Genomic DNA, 19,421 nt, shown 5'->3' with positions numbered 1-19,421 from the left:
TTCTCACTATCTGGAATCCTGATACACTAGGCTCCAACTGCCTAGGTCTCTCTGGAGTTCAGACCACAGCATTTGTAGTGTTCTGTTGTCCTCAGTGAGAGCCACAGGGCAGTTTTCTTCTCTACCCTTTCTCTTCCAGAACCCCAATGAGAAGGAAGATGTGGCTGAACTTTGAGAGTATCAGGAAGGGAAAGTGCCAGTGTAGTTATTTGTTAGCAAATATGTAAGTGTCTGCACTTGAGGCTATGCCTATGAGAAATATAAACCATAAGAAAATAGCATTTGTTTTAATGGCTCCAAAGTGTGGTAGGGAGAGGTAGAGGTAAGGTAGAAATGTGACAGAACTGAAGGGCACAGTGACACCACAGGTCACTTCATTGTGCTTGATGCTGAACATTGGCAATGAATACGAAATAGAAGTACATAATTCCCTATGATGTGGCCAACCTACTTAAAAATGGCTGTTAGGCTAAGCTCAGTGCTGGTAGCTCATGCCTGTAATCCTAGGAGGCTGAGGTCTAAGGATGGGGATCTGACGCCAGTCTCGGCAGGCAGTCTCTGAGTGTCTTATCTCCAATTAATCACCAAAAAGCCAGAAGTGGAGCTGTGGCTCAAGTGGTAGAGAAGTAGCCTTGAGCAAAACAGCTCAAAAACAGTGCCCAGGTCTGAGTTCAATCCCCAGGACAGGCACACATCTCTCTGTGTCTGTCTCTGACACACACACACACACACACACACACACACACACACACGGCTGTTATATCTGAAAATGTGCTTAGAGTATGTGATACAAAGGGGGCATTATATGGATCATGGAATCATGGAATAATGGCTGAAAGAAAACTGACAAGGAATGGATTTTCCAGTTGGATCTTGGTAGTTGAACAGTGTTCACCCCGTCAACAAGGCTGGGAAAGCTGTTTCCGGATGAGAATAACATGAATCTGGGCAGAAATTCTGGGTTCCTCATCGTGTTTGGAAAAGGGCATTAGTGTTTTCTGGAGTTAGGATAGGAAGGGCCCATCTCCAATCTGACACCATATTAGAGATTAGACCCCAGATTCTTAAGTGGAATTGGCATGGAAGAAAAGCAAAGATGGGAAAAGAAGGGTGGACATAAGAAATGTGCCAGGGGGCAAAGGAATAGGAAATGATTGGAAATAGCGAACTAGGTTGCTGAGAAGTGAAACTTGAGTAAAGAAATATTACTGGAGCAACATCAGCGAAATGATGACACAATTACAGGTAGAGTAGCCCTGATCCAAAACACCCGTTGTCAAATGACATGGTGGTGCCAAGGAGGCAAAGGGAACTGGAATAAAGTTGTCAAGGTTCAAATGAAGTCATGTTGAAGCTGTGTGTGGGTGAGACTAATCTAAAACTCAGGAAAAATCTAGGAATTTTCGTGTTTGCAAGTTTCGTTTGATTTCGAATAGAATATGATTTCCAAGAGTGTAGAGGGCTTTATAAATAAAGATGGAAAAGAGAATGAAAGAGGAGATGGAAACCTTTCACGCACAGTGCCATGTGCTGAGCTTCAAAGCTGACAGCGGTAGTCTCTCAACTAGGGAACTTGGGCCTTGCATACTGGCCTGTCTGGAAGGCTCTCTCAAAATAGCCACAAGATTGCTCCTTCAGTGTCTCTGGGTCTCTAGTCAAACATAACACAGTTAGTGAGATAAAACCTTGATTTTCCTAAGCCTGCTTGGAGTCTGTATCCTTTAATCTGGTTTGTTTCTCTCCATATTTTTAATAGTAATTTCATGGTGTGTATGTGTATATCCACGTATGTGTGTGTATATTATATATATGTGTAACTATTACACATGCATACATATAAACAGAATTATTTCTTGAGTAGTTTCTTTGGTTTTTGTTCAGACACAATCTCATTTTTCTGCCTAGCTGGCCTTGAACTTCCGTCATCCTGCCTACACTTTCTGCATTGCTAAGACTTCAGGAATGGGCCACTATGTCTATCTCTAACGTCTTACCTGAACTGGCCTTACGCTATGACCCTTTCTGTATCTCTGTCCTGGATGGCTGAGATTCCAGGTGTTAGGTACAGTGTCTGGCTGCTCCTGGAGTGTTTGTGTGCTCCAGATCATTTGAGGTACTGGGAATACATCAGTGAAAAAAATAATACACATCACGTTTGCTGCAATACTTTCATTCTGGTGAAGTATGTCAGTTTCTTCGATGGAGCCAAGAGAAGCATTTCAGGAAATCATTGTTAACATCTGGTGTGGTTGTTCAGATGATACTATATATTTGGGCTGATGGCCATGACAAAGAAAAAGAAGGGCACATGAGAAGCAATATGGGGAAGAACCAGTGCTGTGCGCAGTGGAGACCTCAGTAGTTTGTTAGAGATCAGGAAAAAAGGAATTTTAGCTCCTCTAAGATATAATCCTTGGTAATTCAGGAATTGTGGAGTTCTAAAGGAACATCAGAGAATTCTCCACTCTTCTGATGGAAAATTGTGATATGTCACTTGAAATGTTTTGAATTTGACAGGTACGATTAATTCTGTAGAAATACTCAGGAAGGGGCTAGAAGTGTAAATCTATAACTGCAAAGAAAGGTAAAGAGAAGTCACAGACAGATTTACTAAAGCTGCTAATATATAGTCAGTTTTTGTTTGTTTTTATGAATCTCATTCAAGGGAAAAAGTTCCCGCAGGAACACACAGTATCTTTCCTTTCTCCAGTGTCATGGGGTAACAGTTGCAATTTTAATTTGGCATTCTCTCACCAGTGCTTGTTCGCATGACAGGACCATACAATGCTCCCCAGTACACTTAACCATCAGGATTCTCCCTGATCTCAGGTCGTGTTACTTTGTGTTCTGCTTTTCTTGTTCTGATTCTAACTCCAATACAACATATATTGTCCTTACCCACATCACTAATCAATCCTTTCTTGAAATTTTGTTAAGCTATATCCAATAATAAACTCCCTCTAATAACATCTGCTTGATATTTAGAAAATGTTGATTTCCCAAACAGATACATTTACAAATGACTTGGTATTAAATTTACATTTAAATTTATCTAAAACAAATCCACCAGTTATCATAATTGTTTAGAAAGCAAAACAGCTGTGCCTTGCTTAATGAAAGGGACATATTCTGAGAAGTGCACTAGTAAGGCATTCTGTTAGTGTGTCAGCTCCCAAAATGTAGTCACACTACGACAGTTGAGGTCAGTGACTCAACATGGCCTCTTCTTACCGTCAAGAGACAGCACAACATGTTTGAGGCTGTTGGCTGCTCGTGTAACAGCACACTGACTTATAATAAACTTAAAAAAATAAGCAGCTTAGAATAGTAAATACGTAAGTGAATAACACATTTTTATCCTTACCACGCGTTATGTGCTGTGCGTAATTATATCTGACTGCTGGAGTAGTAGTGTGTTTACAACAGCACTACCACAAATGTGAGGGCAAGTGTGTTCCTAGGATGTTATGAGAAGTGGGATGGGAAAAAAATATCTGAGCTCTTGTATAATCTTGCCAGGACATGGTCCTAGATATCCTGTCCATTGTCAACTGCTATCCTGTTACATGTGCAGAACTGTAATTGTAATTCTAGCATTGGTATTGATGTGGATTTGATGAGTGATTTGGGTGGCTACGATGATGAAGGCATTGACTTGTGACCAGCAGGATGAGAAGTGGGCTGACCTGAGAAGCAAGCCCAGGGCAGGGCCTGCTGCCAACTTCCCTGCCTCATTCCAGCTGCATATCTGTCCTCTGAATTCTTCGAAGACTTTCGTCATTCATGGTGATTCATTTTGGATTATGTCCAAGATGCAATCATCTTGTTTTAGAAAAGTTTCTCCCATATCGGTATGTGCTGTACAGAAATAAAGTGTTTTGCCATAGGTAAAATTTCCTATCTGAATTGTTGGGCCTTTCTGGTTCACACCCATTGCTGATGCCTTTCCTGTTCCTAGCTGACCTTTTCTTAACCCAAGCTGTTTTGGTACAAATTCCACCTCAGCCAAGGAAAGTAGTACTTTAGCTTGTCATAGTATTGGAAGGGAACAGTACTCAGTGTTTTAGATCAATAGTGTGTCAAAATCCAATTTCCTGACTGTCCTTTAAAATAAGTGGATGAGTATTGGGCTGCCCATAGCCCTGAAGGAGGGGAGAACCATCCCCAAATCTCAGGTCACCCTTAATTAGCACCAGCAGTACCTGCATGTGGTTTATGAAGAGCGTGCACTAGAGTAGTTCTTTGTGTAACTCTCTTGAGAAACAAGAGAGTTGAATTGGTTATTATGATCTTAAAGTAACTTACAAAGCTTACATAAACAAGGAAGTACTTGTGGGAACGGCCTAAGTGCATAGTTTTACTAAGCTCCTTCTTTTCAGAGTGGGTAGCTAGCCTGCTTCACCTTCATGTAGGGGAAATTGCTCCCTTCCAGGGGGAATGTTTTGGTAAGATTCTCTTACTTGTGTTACTGTGTATACTATGTGGTTAGCCCATTAAAGCTCTCTCCTCTCATGGTGCTTTGAAGATATAGAGGTTTGTGTTGTTGGAAAGTTTTATATCCTTTGCATTATCTCCTGAGAAGGATCAATGCAAGATGTACTTTTCGGCAATCTCCAAGGAGCAAAAAGAAGAGTGTTAATAATGTCTTATGAAGATGATGTACGTGTCATGCACATGCTATATCATATGTAATCCATCACAGGTAGGTATTGCTAGGTCTGTTTTTCAGCTGCATAATCAAGAGGTATTAAAAAACTCACCCAAAGTTACTTAGGTAATGGCCAAGACTTGGATCACTTGTCACTCTCTTTCATCTAAAGTCAATGCCTTCTCATATTTCTAATAAAAGGACTGATGTTTGATTTAGATAACTGCAATTCAGAAAGTGTAAGCCTCTGAGAACACCGTTGACACAGACAAAGCACCTTTGCAGGTGTATTGAGAATTAAAATGAAATGTTACTTTTTGACATTTTCTGATAAATGCATTTTACTACAAAGTATAATACCTTGAGTATTGTAATTGGGTTTAAATTTTTATTTCTAGTAATTGGCTTACTAGGCGATGTCTGAGGTAATTGAAGTTGGAGTCTGTTGAAAACCGACAGTGGTATTTCAAATGAAATAGTGTTGGATTTTTGAATCCTACTAAGATTGCTTTATCCAGGTAATCCTAATTACACAGGAGGCTGAGATCTGAGGACTGCAGTTTGAAGCCAGCATGGGCAGCAAAATCTGTGGGATTCGTATCTCCAATAAACTACTCAAAAAAAAAAAAAAAAGCTGGAAGTGGCTCAAATGGTACAGTGCTAACTTGATCACAGAGAGGCTCAGGGACAGAGTCCAGGTCATGATTTCAAGCCCAGGACTGGCAAAAAAAAAATTCCACTATCACTATTCATGGGCCAACTTAACAAAGGGATCAGCTCAGGCAGAGAGTCTGGTTAAAGGGGTCAATTTTGGAATCAGGGGTATATAAGTGACTGCAGAAAACATGAGTATAGGTATAATCACCAAGAATGCCCTCCACAAGATTGGAAGAGTTGGAAGATGGAACCTAGAGAGAACCATCTTTTGAGAGGAGTCAGAAGGGAACCAATAAGGGGGCCCAAGATGGAAGAGGAGGAGAGCCCATGGGCAGGGAGAGTGGAAAGGCCAGGTGCTGCAGAGTGGCCACGTGTGCAAGGCCAAGACTGTGTGACTTGGCAGGAGGAAGGCCCCCAGTGAATGTGGCGAAGGGTTCATTAAAGCATGTGGAGTTTGGAGGAAACACCCAGGGAAGGGGTGGTGATGGGAATGTAGACAAGATTCTGAAAAGTTCTGCTGTGTAGGGAAACAGTAGAAGAATAGGTGAGGTCGGAAAAGGTTTTGTTTTCAATTTGAAGATAAGGAAAATGTACTCATGTTTAAATGGTACTGAGAAGGAGCTTACAGAGGAGGAGACATCAGGTTCAAGGCCAGGAAGAGAAAGCATTGATGGTACAAAGTCCCTGGAGTGGGTCTTAAGCAGTGGAATGGAGCAAAGCATGGGCAGAAGTGTGGGAGGAAAGGTTGAAAGAGGCAGTGACAAAGCCTTCTGATAATTTGATTTTTCTCTAAGAGATGAGTGACATTAGTGTGAGAATATTAATAGTGTATATGAGCGTAGCTGAAGGGCTTTGGAGCTGGACCTAAGGATGACTTCAGAAGACACTGAGATACCTTGGAACTGAGATACCTTGGAACAGGTGCATTCCTCCAGTTTTCATAGCTCTCTTGGTCCTTACTTAGCGGCATTGAATTTGTGACTGATGGAGGTGGCCAGGCTTCATGTAGTAGAAAGCATCCTTAGTTATCTTTAAATTTTAAAAGAGTTGAGTTCTGACAGGCATCATGGGAAAATAATTCAAATCAAGGTAATGGAACACACTTTTTCTCTTTCACTAAGCAGGCTCTGTAAGTTCTAGCCTACCTACATTTCCATTGTCACTTCCTGCCTCAATATGAGTTCAGTTTTAGCCATCAGGTGCTTATTCTGCATACTTGAGGAACTTTGCAGAGAGTATTTCTTGTCTTTGTAATGGTCTTGCGTGACGACTAGCTGGTCTCATTACAGCTGAGGCTGGCCCAGCTAGCTTCCCCAGAAGCTGCTAGCAACAGTGTTCACTCACTGCAGACATGCTGTTGGCATTTGGCACAGTCTTCCTGGGGTCACCCGTATGTCTTGGATTGCACATTCTCCATTCCTTCCAGGCGTGTGAGTGTGTGTGTGTGTGTGTGTGTGTCTTATAGCTGTTTCTACAGAGAACTTTGCCATTTATCCATGCTTTGGACAAACATTTCCTTTCAGCTTTTAATCTTCTTTGACATTCCCTCTTTGGCATATAAAGCAAGAGCTGCAGGTACATCCTAGGTATCCAAAGCCTGATTCTCACTTGTTGGTCATATGACCCTGGGAGGGCTCTTTTATTTTCTATGGTTTTCTTCCCTTGATAAAATGGAATGATGGTGATTTTCTTTGTCTGCTTTGTGTTGCTATAACAGAAAGATTATCTGAGATTGGCTAATTTAGGAAGGAAAGGGATAGCTGGGAATGTGGTTTAGTGGTAGAGTGCTTGCCTAGCATGCACGAAGCCCTGGGTTTGATTCCTCAGCACCACATAAACAGAAAAAGCCAGAAGTGGCACTGTGGCTCAAGTGGCAGAGGGCTAGCCTTGAGCAAAAAGAAGCCAGGGACATTGGTCAGGCCCTGAGTTCAAGCCCCAGGACTGGCAAAAAAAAAAAAAAAAAAGAAAAGAAAAGAAGGAAAGGGATATATTTAGATCCCAGTTCTGGAGGCTGGGAGGATTAAAGGAGAAGGGCATGGGTATTTGCCCAGCATCCAGTGAGTGCTTCACGCTCTGATATAAGATGGAGAACAGAAGTGCAAGTGGGCATGTGCGAAGAAGCAAAGTGCACAAGGTAGCCTCACTTTATGATAACCTAGTCTTGTAGTAACGAATCTAATCTTTGGAGACTAAGAATTCACTGCAAGGAAGATTAATTGTTCTTATAGATCAAATCATCATTTCTAGCCCTCACCTTCTAACAGCCAGCACTTGGCATTAAAACTTCACCGGTGAGGAGATAAACTAGTGGTAGTAACAGACTCTACCATTACAAAAGATGCTTTGTTTTTTACAAGGCTGGGAATCAAACCCAGGGCTTTGGGCATGCAGAGCAAGCACTGTATCTTGAGAAGCACTTGACCCACTATAGAGATGTTAATGAGGGTTGAATGACATCATTTGTAACAAAATTGTTTGCTTATTCCTCTCAATCATCTTTTCTTTCTATTTGGTTATAGCATTTATATTTTTGTTTGTGCATACCCTGTATTCTTTTATAAAAAGGATTTGGTCTTTATGATTCCAGTGTCAAAAGCAGTAAATACTTTAGATCCTGCTTGTGCACAACAAATGGAGAGAAGATGCTGCCATGATTTCACAATTGTATTTATCAAGGGCAGCTCACATTTAGGGTTGAAAAGGAGGTTGACAGATATAATTCAGTGGTTCACTATACATTATTAACAGATTTAGTCTATAAATGACTTATATTGCACAATACCAAAGCCTTTTGATAGTCTCTTTCCAAAGTAATAAAAATAAAGGCAAAATAGACAATTCAAGATACAGCAATTGGATTGCAGCCATCTGATACATTTCTGATTTTGTTTTGAGAAAGTAAGAGATGGGACATAAAATGGAAAACAAAGACACCTGTGTTGAATACTCAGTTTTAATTGCTTCTGGTCTTAGGTTCAATATAAAATGTTTGAAGGCAATGCAGTTTCCTTCCTTGGAGGCACATAACCTCTCTCACAGGGTTTTGAATCTTTTGTAATGGATTTGCTGAAGGTAGCATTGTCCTTGGAAGAAAAGTGTTATGATGTGGTATTCCTAAAAAAGCAGTAATAGTAAGTAAACAAAAGGCAGTTAGCATTCACAGAGGAAATTGCTCTGCTTAGGAAGACAATCTTTTTTTCCCCCAATAAATTATATAAACCCAGTACTTTTAAAATTGAAAATCCTAAACTCAAAGAACACTACAAATACTGTTCGGTATTAATATATCAATGGATGAAGTGGTCCTGAAGCAAGCTAACATACTATTTCTTTTTACCTATATAAGGTGATTACATAATTAAATTTAGGTAAGCATAACTAGTGGGTGACAGAATTTCAAATCAGTTCATTTTACATTCCATGCTTTACAATGTATTGTCACCATTATTTCTGTCTATACCTTGGATAGCCTTATCTGAATAATAGCTGTGTGATACATTGACAGTGACATCTTACAGTGCAGCAGCTCCAAAAGATGGTATGGACTGAATCTCCATTTACCTGCAGGAGAATGGGCTGTAGTAGTATAATTAACAGTGTACCTGGAAAGAAATGCTGCTTTCTTTCTTAACTTTTTTGGACAATTACTTAACAGTCTAATTTGCTAGACATTTCACTTCTGATTTCATTTCCTTTTTGAATCCCCAAACCTGGTATTTTGATCTCCATTTTGCTAAGGATAGTCAAGACATAGCTTGCTTGCTTGCTTGCTTGCTTCCTCCCTCCCTCCCTCCCTCCCTCCCTCCCTCCCTCCCTCCCTCCCTCCCTCCCTCCCTCCCTCCCTCCCTCCCTCTCTTTCCTCCTCCTCCCTCTCCTCCTTCCCCTCCCTTCCTCCCTTCCTCCTTCCCTCCCTCCCTTCCTCCCTCCCTCCCCCCTCTCTCTTTCTTTCTTTCCTTCTTTTCTTTCTTTCTTTCTTCTTCTTCCTCCCTCCCTCCCCCCTCTCTCTTCTTTCTTTCCTCTCTTTCTTTCTCTTCTTCTCTCTCTCTCTCTCTCTCTCTCTCTCTCTCTCTTTCTCGTTTCTAACTATATCCCTAGCATGTACAAAGCCTTGGGTTTGATCGCAAGCAAAGCATAGCAGACCCTTCCTGGGTGCTTTGAGAATGCATGTGTTGGGCAGGACATGAGTAAGCGAGTTGCTTGGCTTCTGAAATTTCAAATCTGTTGTAGATCAGCCATAACATTCCCTAGCTGGACTTCTTTGGGACTGAGGAGAGCAATTAAATAAACACATGACACAGAATCTGGGACAGTCTTGATGGCTCTTTTCCCTCTATGGGTCTTCGCTGTGCAGTAGCCTAGCTCAGTGGAAAGTTCTTAAGAACTGCAGATTAGGAGGAAAGTGGTTTTCAGGTTCAATTACAGATTAGTTCATAGGTTGCCTTGAATACTTGCAATTTATATGAAAATTTATAGCATCCTGTGATCTTTTGAGTTTTCCCTTCAGACCATTAAAACAATACTGAATGTCATAGGAGACGTTCTCATAAACTCATATATATTAATTTTCCTCATTTTTAACATGAGGAAATATAGCCAGGAGTTTGTGGCTCACATCTCTAATCCTAGCTACTCAGGAGGCTGAGATCTGAAAATGGAGGTTCAAAGCCAGCTTGGGCAGGAAAGTCATGAGCCTCTTAGTTGTAATTAATCACCAATGAAAGAGAACTGTAAGTATACTCTTTGTTTCCAATGAACCACCAAAACCAAGCCAGAAGTAGAGCCGTGGCTCAATTGGTAGACCACTAGCCTTGAGTGAAAAAGGTGAGACAGCACCTAGACCCTATTGAGTTCAAGCCCCAGTAGCAGAACACACACACACACACACACACACACACACACACACACACACACACACACACACACACGGCAATCCTGCACATTTTCTAGGATATGTGTCCTTAGGTCGCTTTTGTCTGGGAGCTTTCCCATTCTTCCTTTCATTGCTCAGAGCTAGCTTAATAATTCTAAAAACAGCACATGCAAATCTCTTTCTGTCCTGACTTCTCTTTGTTTCTTGCAGCTTCCTTCTTTCCTTCCATCAATCACCACACTTCCTTTCAGAAAGTCTTCTCATTTGTCCTAATAGCATGATGGATTTTTTTGTGTCCTCCTGCCTATTTGGTATTTTCCCCTTCTTTATCTCCACATGTCCCCCATTTCAGTCCCTACTCCTCTCAAAGTATTGTCCGCATGTGGATGGATCCTCTAAGGTCCATCTCCCTAGTGGTATTTGAAGTCCGTAACTTTAGGCCCTTCTTCTCAGGGAGGCTTCAGGTCTGTACCTCTCTGAATAGTACACACGTTTTCTTCTTCTGATGTAGGTTACTTTTTGCAAAACGGAACCCATCTTACTGTGGATGAAGAAGGAGATAACTGGAAACTCCACTTACCCCTTCCTCCCTTTTCCATTTCCTTCACTGCTGTTGACTCAGAGTCTCCATGACTTTCTCCTTCCCACCACTCATACTGTTCATCTGCACACTCCAGTGGCGTTCTACCAGATGCCTAGGAAGAAGCAGCAGGATGGTAGGATTTGCCTGGTTGTGTAGGCAGGGGCGGGGGACAGGCACTGTGGGGACAGGCACTCCCAGTGAGTGGAACACAGTGAGGGAAGAGTTGGGAAGAGTCAGGGTCAGGCTTGTTTTGAGCATCTTGGGACAGGATGGGAAGCATGGCATTTGAGATATGTAAGCTTCGTATGGGCAGGAAATAAGGGCAGTTGGAGGTTTCTGAGCAAAGGAAATGTGGCGAAAGCTGGGCCCAAGAGGAGTTAGTCTGGCTTTGTATTGTAAATGGGTAGGGACAGCACAAGCCTTGGTGAGTTGGAGATAAAGGGTCCTGGTCCAGGGCCTCAAGGGTTGGACTTTGAATTACTACAGAGGGTCAGCAGGCGGATACTGAGGGAAATTGCTGTCAGTTCTAGAAATCATTAGCTTTAGATGACAAGATGACAGCTGAAAGGAAATGTTATTAATCATTTGCAAGATAGGAGACTTCACCAAACTTGTATGAATGCACAGGACGAGAGAAAGAAATTTGTGAGTCATAATTGCCTTTTCAGGTTTTTACTATTTTTTTCCTTCCCTCGTGATTCATTCCTTTGTATTTTAGTGCTGTCATGTTATTTGTGTTAATAATAAACCTCGTTTATCTTGAAGATAGCTCTCTTGTTAAGCTGCCATGAAATCTTCAAACTTATTTTTTCTCAGTGACACATAAATTATTATAAGGCTATGGCTTCTCACAGTTTCATAATGCTGGACAAATTTATCCATTGTGTCAAGGTAAGCGTAATGAGATTGAAGTTTCCAAGTACTGATGGGAAAGCAGTGTAATCAATTGCTGGAAGTTTGAGTCTGTGAGCCCTGATGGTTTAGTAGGAAGGCAGAGTGGTTGTCGTACTGCTAAAGAGAAGATGAATCACTTCTTCTTTGTGACATATATCTTGTGCTGAGGCTTGAGGTGGGGATTAGGAATGGTAAGGAGTGAGGGAAGACTGGGCTTTGGTTGTCGGAGAAAACCACTTTCCTCTACTCTCACATGCCTGTGTTGAGACCAAGCCAAATGTTTTGCTTTTTGAGGAAGAACAGCTGGAGTGAGCCTGGCAACTGCTGCTTACTTTAATTGAGGAATTCTCAGCATCTGCTTTCCAACCTCAGTTGTTAGTGGCTGCAGTAGGGATTTGGGTTCATTGGCTGCCTTCCACACACTTGACCCCCACCTGCTTCATGGGATGTTTGCAAGTTCAAAAAGGTCAGGCTCCCAATGGTCCGGGTGAGGCTGAATCCACCGGGCGGGGTGTGTGTGTGGGGGGGTCATCATTAATCCAGTGGTCCCCAAGGAATCCAGCCAGCAAGTAGAGTGACAGTACCATTCAGCTCTGCAGCCCCTGAGCAATGGCAAGTGACATTTATATGCTTGATCTTGGCTCTAAACTGCTGCCCTTCATCCTGTCTTCAGCCCTTGCTTCAGCGCCTTCACTGGCTATGGATATCGAATGCTAATAACAGCAGAATGTACAGCAGAATATAATAATAAAGAGAGCATGTGGGCAGACCCGAAGGCATGAATAATCCAAGCTAGTGAAATACTGTTCCCCTTGTGTTACAGAGACTGGTGCTGATGCTCAAAGGAGTTAGTGACTTGTGAAGTTCACAGAGCTAAAGAGTGGCAGAACTGAAAGAGAATCTCAGGCCTGTGATTCCTAGCTCAGAGGTCTTCTGTGAGAGCACACTGCCTCTGAGAAGTCTAGTCAAGTGGTACAAGTGCACCATGCTGCCACCTCTCCCTTTTGCCCTCGCCATGGGGCAGACACGCCCCAGAGCATGTGTGCACGGTTGGACTTTGAAGTCAGTCTTCTGAGACCCCTCTGCTCATAATAGCTGTCTACTTGGACCGCTCATGAGCTAGTGCGTCAGATGATTAGGAAAAAATGCTTTCCCTCCATCATACTCAGTGGCTGCTTCATTTCCAAACCACATGCGTAGCATCACGTATACAATTAGCCTTTTCTTCAAATGTCTTTGTTTAACCACCCCATTAGATAAAACCTTAATACATCTGTATGTGTGCGTTATATCCACACGTTAGCATGTAGACAGTAGTCTTCCTTATTTGAAGAGGATTTGTTTGAAGATCTCCCTCACTAGATGCCTGCAGCATGGCTGACATATATGCATACTGCACTTTTCCTGCACATACATATCTGTAATATAGAGTTTATGAATTAGTATCCATGTCACAATAATAATAAAATGCTCACAATGTATTGCAGTAAAGTACTACAGTAAAATTATTTAGCAGTCATGAATTTAGTCATGAATTATTTATGGAATTATCTACTTAATATTTGTACTATAAGGAACTGTAAATGTTGAAGGCAGAATCAGACAAAAGGGATTACTATATGCATTATATATCCTATGAAGCATAGAGAAATTGAAGTTACAAGGCAATTAATAAAAATTAAGTAGTTCAATAAGGATTTTCTAATCACTTGAGGATTTTTTTTTTTCTATTGGTACGAGTTCCGAGGCTTGAATTTAGGGCCTGAGTGCTGTTCCTGAGATATTTTGTTCAAGGATAATTCTCTACCACTTTTGCCAAAGCTCCATTTCCAACCTTTTTTTGCTAGTTAATTGGAGATAAGGGATCTCACAGACCTTCCTATCTGGGCTATCTGGGCTTTGAATTGTGATCCTTAGATCTCAGGCTCCTGGGTAGGTAAGTTTTAGGAGTGAGCCTCTGGTGCCTTGCCATTATAAGGTTTTTATTGAATTGTTTTTCTGTTCAGTCATATGGAATAAATCCCAACCTCTTCACTTCGTTAGGGTCCCTTCTGCTTATTCCTGTGACTGCTCATCTTCATATTTAAACCTCCTTCAGTCTGTACACTTTTTGTACACAGGATGCATTAGTCAGGATTCTACAGAAAATCAGAAGAGATGAAGGGAGGAAAATAGAAAGGGAAGGAGGGAGAGAGGCAGAGAGAGGCAGAAAGAGACATAGACAGAGCAGAGATAAATACGCACATAGTCTGAAATTTGTGCAGGCCTTTATTTGGAAGATTGAATTTCGAGACTGGCAACTCAGGAGGAAGGTTTAACCATGAACACAATTGGGGAAGAATTTCTACTGTTCTGAAGGGCTTCCATTTTTGTTCTTACAGCCTTCAGCCAATTAAATGAGGCTTGCCTATGCTGTGGAAGAAAATTGGTATCATTTAGTGTCTATTGACTCAAATGTTAATCACATTAAAAACAAATGCCTTCACCACAACATCTAGATTGATGTTTCACCAAACTCTAGAAGTACCCAGAGTATACATATTCCTGGTGGGTAAGCCAAACAGAAACAAAAGACTCATTTGTTTGCAATGGATGAGCAGTGTCCATAGATTATTTTCAGAAAACAAGTTGATAAGACTGTACAAGAACTCATGTTCCCAAATTGTAATGCTAAAGTGCCATGCCCATTTCATCTCCTTTCTTCTAAGTTACCTCAGGCCAGCTGTAGTATTATTGGTGAGTTATTCAGGCTCAAAGACAGGGATTTTTCATATTGAAGTAGAGGATGTGAGGACTACATTTTCACAAAATAAAGATGGCCATGGAGTTAAATGAGTTCCAGAAATTACAAATCAGAAGATAATAAAACGTAGTCCAGAGACATTCACAGAATTACCTATGATCATCACATAGCTACCAACATATTCTTTTGAAGAAAAGCTGCATCTCAGTTAAGAAAATCAGTTCTCTTAATTTCCAGGGCAATGATCTGAAGTTTTCACTTAGTAGCAGAATGGCCCAGTGAAATGAGCACTTATTCTTATCTTCAACCCCAAATACCATCACTACCATGTAGAACTTCACTTACAAGTAAGGTATGTCATCAGCAAAGTATGATTCATTTGCAGTGGAAATGAATCAAGCCAGTCCGTCATGTGCCATCTGCCATTTGTATAAATGGACTTATTAGGAAGCCTTTTCCATAAATCCTGAGTTTATGTATGTTTTTGATGACCACTTCTTTACTCACTTGTAGCCACCCCTTACAATCAGCTATTGTCATATTTTAGAATCATAGATTATCAGAAATGCTTATATTGAAGCCTTTCCTCTGAAGGAAAAACAAATTCCAAAACAGTAAAATACATACGTAAATACACACATATCTTCTGTTTTCATGGTTCAGAGAAAAAGCTATCCATATCATATCTTCCTAACAGAAGTCTTATTTACCTAATAGGTAATAATAAGAACAGTTTCATTGAAAGCCTTCTCAAAAGTTTATGCATAATATATATTTCTAAAAGTAGCAGGAAGTGTAATGATCCTATAGCTAAGAGAGCTTCCTGTCTGTGACATTTACTCCTTCCTTCCTTCTCCTTTTTTTACATTTTATTTTATTGTAAAGGTGCTATACAGGGGGGTTACAATTACGTAAGTAAGGTAATGAGTACTTTTCTTTTCGAACAGTACCACCTCCTCCCATTTTCTCCCACTTTCCCCTCCCCCACTCCCTTTTCCCTAAGTTGTAAAGTTCATGTCCAACATAGTGTCTAGTGAGTATTGCTGTTACATCGGTTCACCCTCTGTCCAACCATCTCTGTGATTTCCCTTCCTTTCCCCAAATCAGACAAACTGATATATAAGAAAAAGGTACTGGAATCAGAAACAGTGACCACAGGGAATAAACCCGAGGAGAAAAAAAAGAAAGACAAAGGAAGTAACTGCAAACAGTACACTAAAAATGATAAAACAACAAGAAATACTCCTCTTGTTTCCGTATCATGGAGTTCATCAATTAGCATCATTTTATATGGCCATATGTACACAGCTCCTGGGCTACTGTGATCCTCTTTTTCATCTTACTGGTACTGGGCCTTCTTTTCTCATTCAGCTTGGTTTGGTCATAGCTGATACTATACGACTTGAACAAAATTCCCAGCTCAGCATTTTGCTGGTTCATTGGAGATGGAGCCTCAGATTTCTCGATCCAGGTTGGCCTCAAACTGCCACTCTCCAGGCCGCAGCCTCCTAAGCAGCTAGCATTCCAAGTCAGGACCATGGGCACCTGGCTAGACTTGTCTCATTCTTAGTCTTGACGGTTTTGAGGCATCCTGAACACGATTCTGTAGTGTGTCCCCACTGAAATAATCTAATGTGCTTTTCGTGAGTGCACTGTGGTTTGGGATATCGGGCAGAAGAAGGCAGCAGTGGGCTACTATTTTCTTCTTGCTTTGAGGACAGCTACTATCAACATGATGAATTACTGCCGAGGTTGACCTTGATATACCTTTTGGTTCCTCTACTATCAAGTCACTCTTCACCCTTTTCTTCCCTGAAGTACTAAATGAAACACACGAAAAGGGTAAAACCTCTTTAAAGAACATGTGTGAGTGTTGCTGTTGAAGAAGGCAAGAAACCTCCCCTCCAAACAACCTATTCTTTTTTTTTTTTTGGTTTATTATTGTTTCATTTCTGAAATGGATAGCTCCTAATAATGTTTTGAGGTCTAAGAAAATATCAGATTGAACTTTTAATTTCACCGTGGCCTAGACCTTTTGTGTTAAGAAGACCAGTTCTTATCTGCTCCACTAGATGTCTTTGTGATTGCTACAGCTAGAGAAGAAATACTCAGATTAGCCAATCTCTTCCTATTAATTATAATCATGTTGTAGGATATGGTTTTCTTGACAATTCCCACTCACTGGGAAGTTACATTGACCTGACTTTTTCACAGCTTGGCCTTCACTGTATTATTCTTTTGCTTGTTTTTATTACTGATTTTATTCTCTCCCTCTAGTGGCCAGCTGTATACTCTTACATTACACAGAGACAAAATTCCGCAGTGGAAAAATGAGACATTTGACAATCTTCATGAGACTTAAAATGGATTTTCGTGTGTCTGCTCAACTAGTGAATTTTAGTTGTGTGTTTTTGTATTAGAAACTAGTTTTTAAATGGGGAAATGTTTTAAGGTGGTAAGTGGCAGAGTTGATTAAAAGCTCTAATGAAGATAATATTTCTGGCAGCTGATCTTACCCAGTGCCTGCTATACTGAGAAGCTCAGTGACAATTTGACTTTTACTGAGGAAGCTGAGCTGGTCTTCGTGCAGGAGATTTTCAGTGCTGTGGGAGCAAGGGCATGTGCTAGACATACTTGGAAGCTCCACAGCTTTATGAAACAGGAGCGCGGGCTCCTCTGAACATTGTCAGTTCTTCACACAGAAGAAAAATCATATCTAGTACAAGAAATGGCCTTCTTTTAGAGATTTACAGCAGCGTTTGTTATTTTGCTATGGCTTCAAAACTATAGCATTTATTTAAATAGTGTGCCCTCTTTGGTGATTCTGAGTTGAAATAATTTGTCAGAATTTGAGACTGGCTTCATCCATTTCCTGGTGGAAATTCTGGTGATATGCAGGTGGTAATCCTTTGTTTGTCCTTCTTTTTTCCTATCTTTTCGTCTTGTCTGTCTGCCTGTCTGTCGGTCTGTCTCTCTATTGCTGCATGCTGGGATGAGACTTGGGGCTCTTCACACATACTGTGCAAACAGTTACTGAGCTACCTCACCAGGCCCCACCCTTGCTCTACCCCGTACTCTCCTTTGAACAAATTATGGTGTTTGTGCCCAGATCTGGAGTTTCATTCCATTGAGGTCCAGAGGGAATGGCATTGAAGGACAGATAATTGAATCAATAGTAACTCTTTGAGGTTCTTCTCCACTGTGCTTCTCCTGAACTGAACTCAAGGAAGAAGAAAGAAGGAAGGAATTCCTGCAGAGAACTCACGGCAGACCACTCTCCCAGCAGTCTGCCTGTGGTCCCCTTGTTGGTCCCCTTGTTGCACAGATGCCATAGAGATCCAGCGAAGATGAAGATACAGACTTTAATTCTGAATACCAGGAGAGGTGCTAGTGATATGATGTGCGTTTCTCTCCCACCAGCTGCACCTGATCCACTGGAATTCCACTCTGTTTGGCAGCATTGACGAGGCTGTCGGGAAGCCACACGGCATAGCCATCATTGCCCTGTTCGTTCAGGTCAGACATTGTCACTTGTGTTGACTAGGAGATGCTAATTGCCAGGTCATTTCGGTAAAATACTTTCTGTTCTTTCAACTTTACTACTCAGAGGTAAGATTCAAACACATGTACTGAGAACACTGATAATGTCAAAATAGAAAACTCAGTCTTTATAGTTCATGAAAGTTCAGCCAAGTTCCTTGCCAGAAAGTTGTGTGCTTATTAGAGATTTTCCTCAGTGTGGCGTCCAGAGCTTGGGAAGAAATGATTTTGAAAGCATCTCATGAAGGTGGAGTTCATTTCATTTATGAGGATGAGTTTCAGAAATGCCTTTAGACTCATGCTGAAATCTAAGAAAAATCAATAATATAGTTGTGTTGTGGATTACTTTATCTCTTTGTTATTAATGATTTTTACTTGAAGATGATTTGTTGTTTCATATAGGAATCATGACACAAGATAAAACCAGAGTGTTGAAAGTATAACGAGTGTCTAAGAATTTAAAAGCAAATCCTTCATTTTAAAATGAATTCTCTTCTCACTATTTATTATATAATTTTTTCATGGGCTTTATATTCTATTTTAGAACTACATTCTATAATGCAGAATAAAGTATCGATGAAAATGATTTTAGCTAAATACCTTGATAATCTAGTTTATTTAATTATTTTAATTGGGTGTGGTGGTTCAGCTCTCATCCCAGAAACTCTGGAGGCAGAGGTAGAGGGATATGCCTCTTCCCTCCCGGGTGGCTGGTTCTCAGGCCAGAGCACTGGAGATGAAGGAGGATTGTGGTCAATGGGTATGGACTTGCCTTCTAAGAAGCTTGACTGGAGATAAGTACAAAAGAGGCAATTGCTAGTGGTATTTATGAAATTCAAGATCTTGTATTGCTGTTCTGAGCAAGAAGAGTTAGTGCAGTCATTGAGTTTAAAACTATTGAAAAAGAAAAGGGATGGCTTATGCAGAAAAGTCTTAGAGGAGGGATAAGGGCCTGGGGTGGAGAATGTACATAGTTGGAATGTGTTGGATTGGTAGCAACTCATCCTCCTCTGAAACGGAGGGCTAGGAGGAAAAGGGCCAACTTGGTGGCAAAGAAAGGCAAAAATAATTAGGGAAGTTCATGACTTATGACCTCCATTATCTCCGAGACATACAAAGCAACATTATTTATGGAATGAGGGACCAAGGATGTGGGGTTGGGCTTTGAAATAGCTCAAAGGGGAGGAGAATACACAGTAAGTGAGGAGAGTTTGCAGCCACTTGTGGCTGGTTCTTGTGATTGTTCAGGATAGCACATGACAGGTTCTTTTCTGTTCAGGCAAAGGAGAGCAGGGCAGTCCAGCAAATTGTTGTGCGGATCCATTGTAGCACAGATGACCTGCGAGGATAAATGGATGGAGAATTGAGTATGCTGGAAGAGAGGGCATCCATTCCAGCAGAGAGTGGGCAGGAGATGAGGTCAAGAGGAGCAGGAAAGCGTTGGTTCCTAGTGATTAGTAAAAGGAAAAAGAGAGAACAAAGGAGG

At 41.1% G+C, this 19,421-nt stretch overlaps 1 protein-coding gene across 1 annotated transcript in view; it reads left to right on the top strand.

The window, feature by feature from the left end:
* The window catches only part of Ca8 (carbonic anhydrase 8), an 83,653-nt gene that overhangs the window by 33,323 nt on the left and 30,909 nt on the right, over positions 1-19,421 (top strand). The window contains exon 4 of the mRNA XM_048358734.1: positions 17,816-17,911. Coding sequence (XP_048214691.1) covers positions 17,816-17,911 — 96 coding nt within the window. The remainder of the gene's footprint in view (positions 1-17,815; positions 17,912-19,421) is intronic.

The sequence above is a fragment of the Perognathus longimembris genome, chromosome 12 (genome assembly GCF_023159225.1).
Source record: "Perognathus longimembris pacificus isolate PPM17 chromosome 12, ASM2315922v1, whole genome shotgun sequence".
Classification (NCBI taxonomy): Eukaryota; Metazoa; Chordata; class Mammalia; order Rodentia; family Heteromyidae; genus Perognathus; species Perognathus longimembris.
Note: the sequence above shows the minus strand (reverse complement) of the source record. Positions and strands in the feature narration are given on the sequence as shown.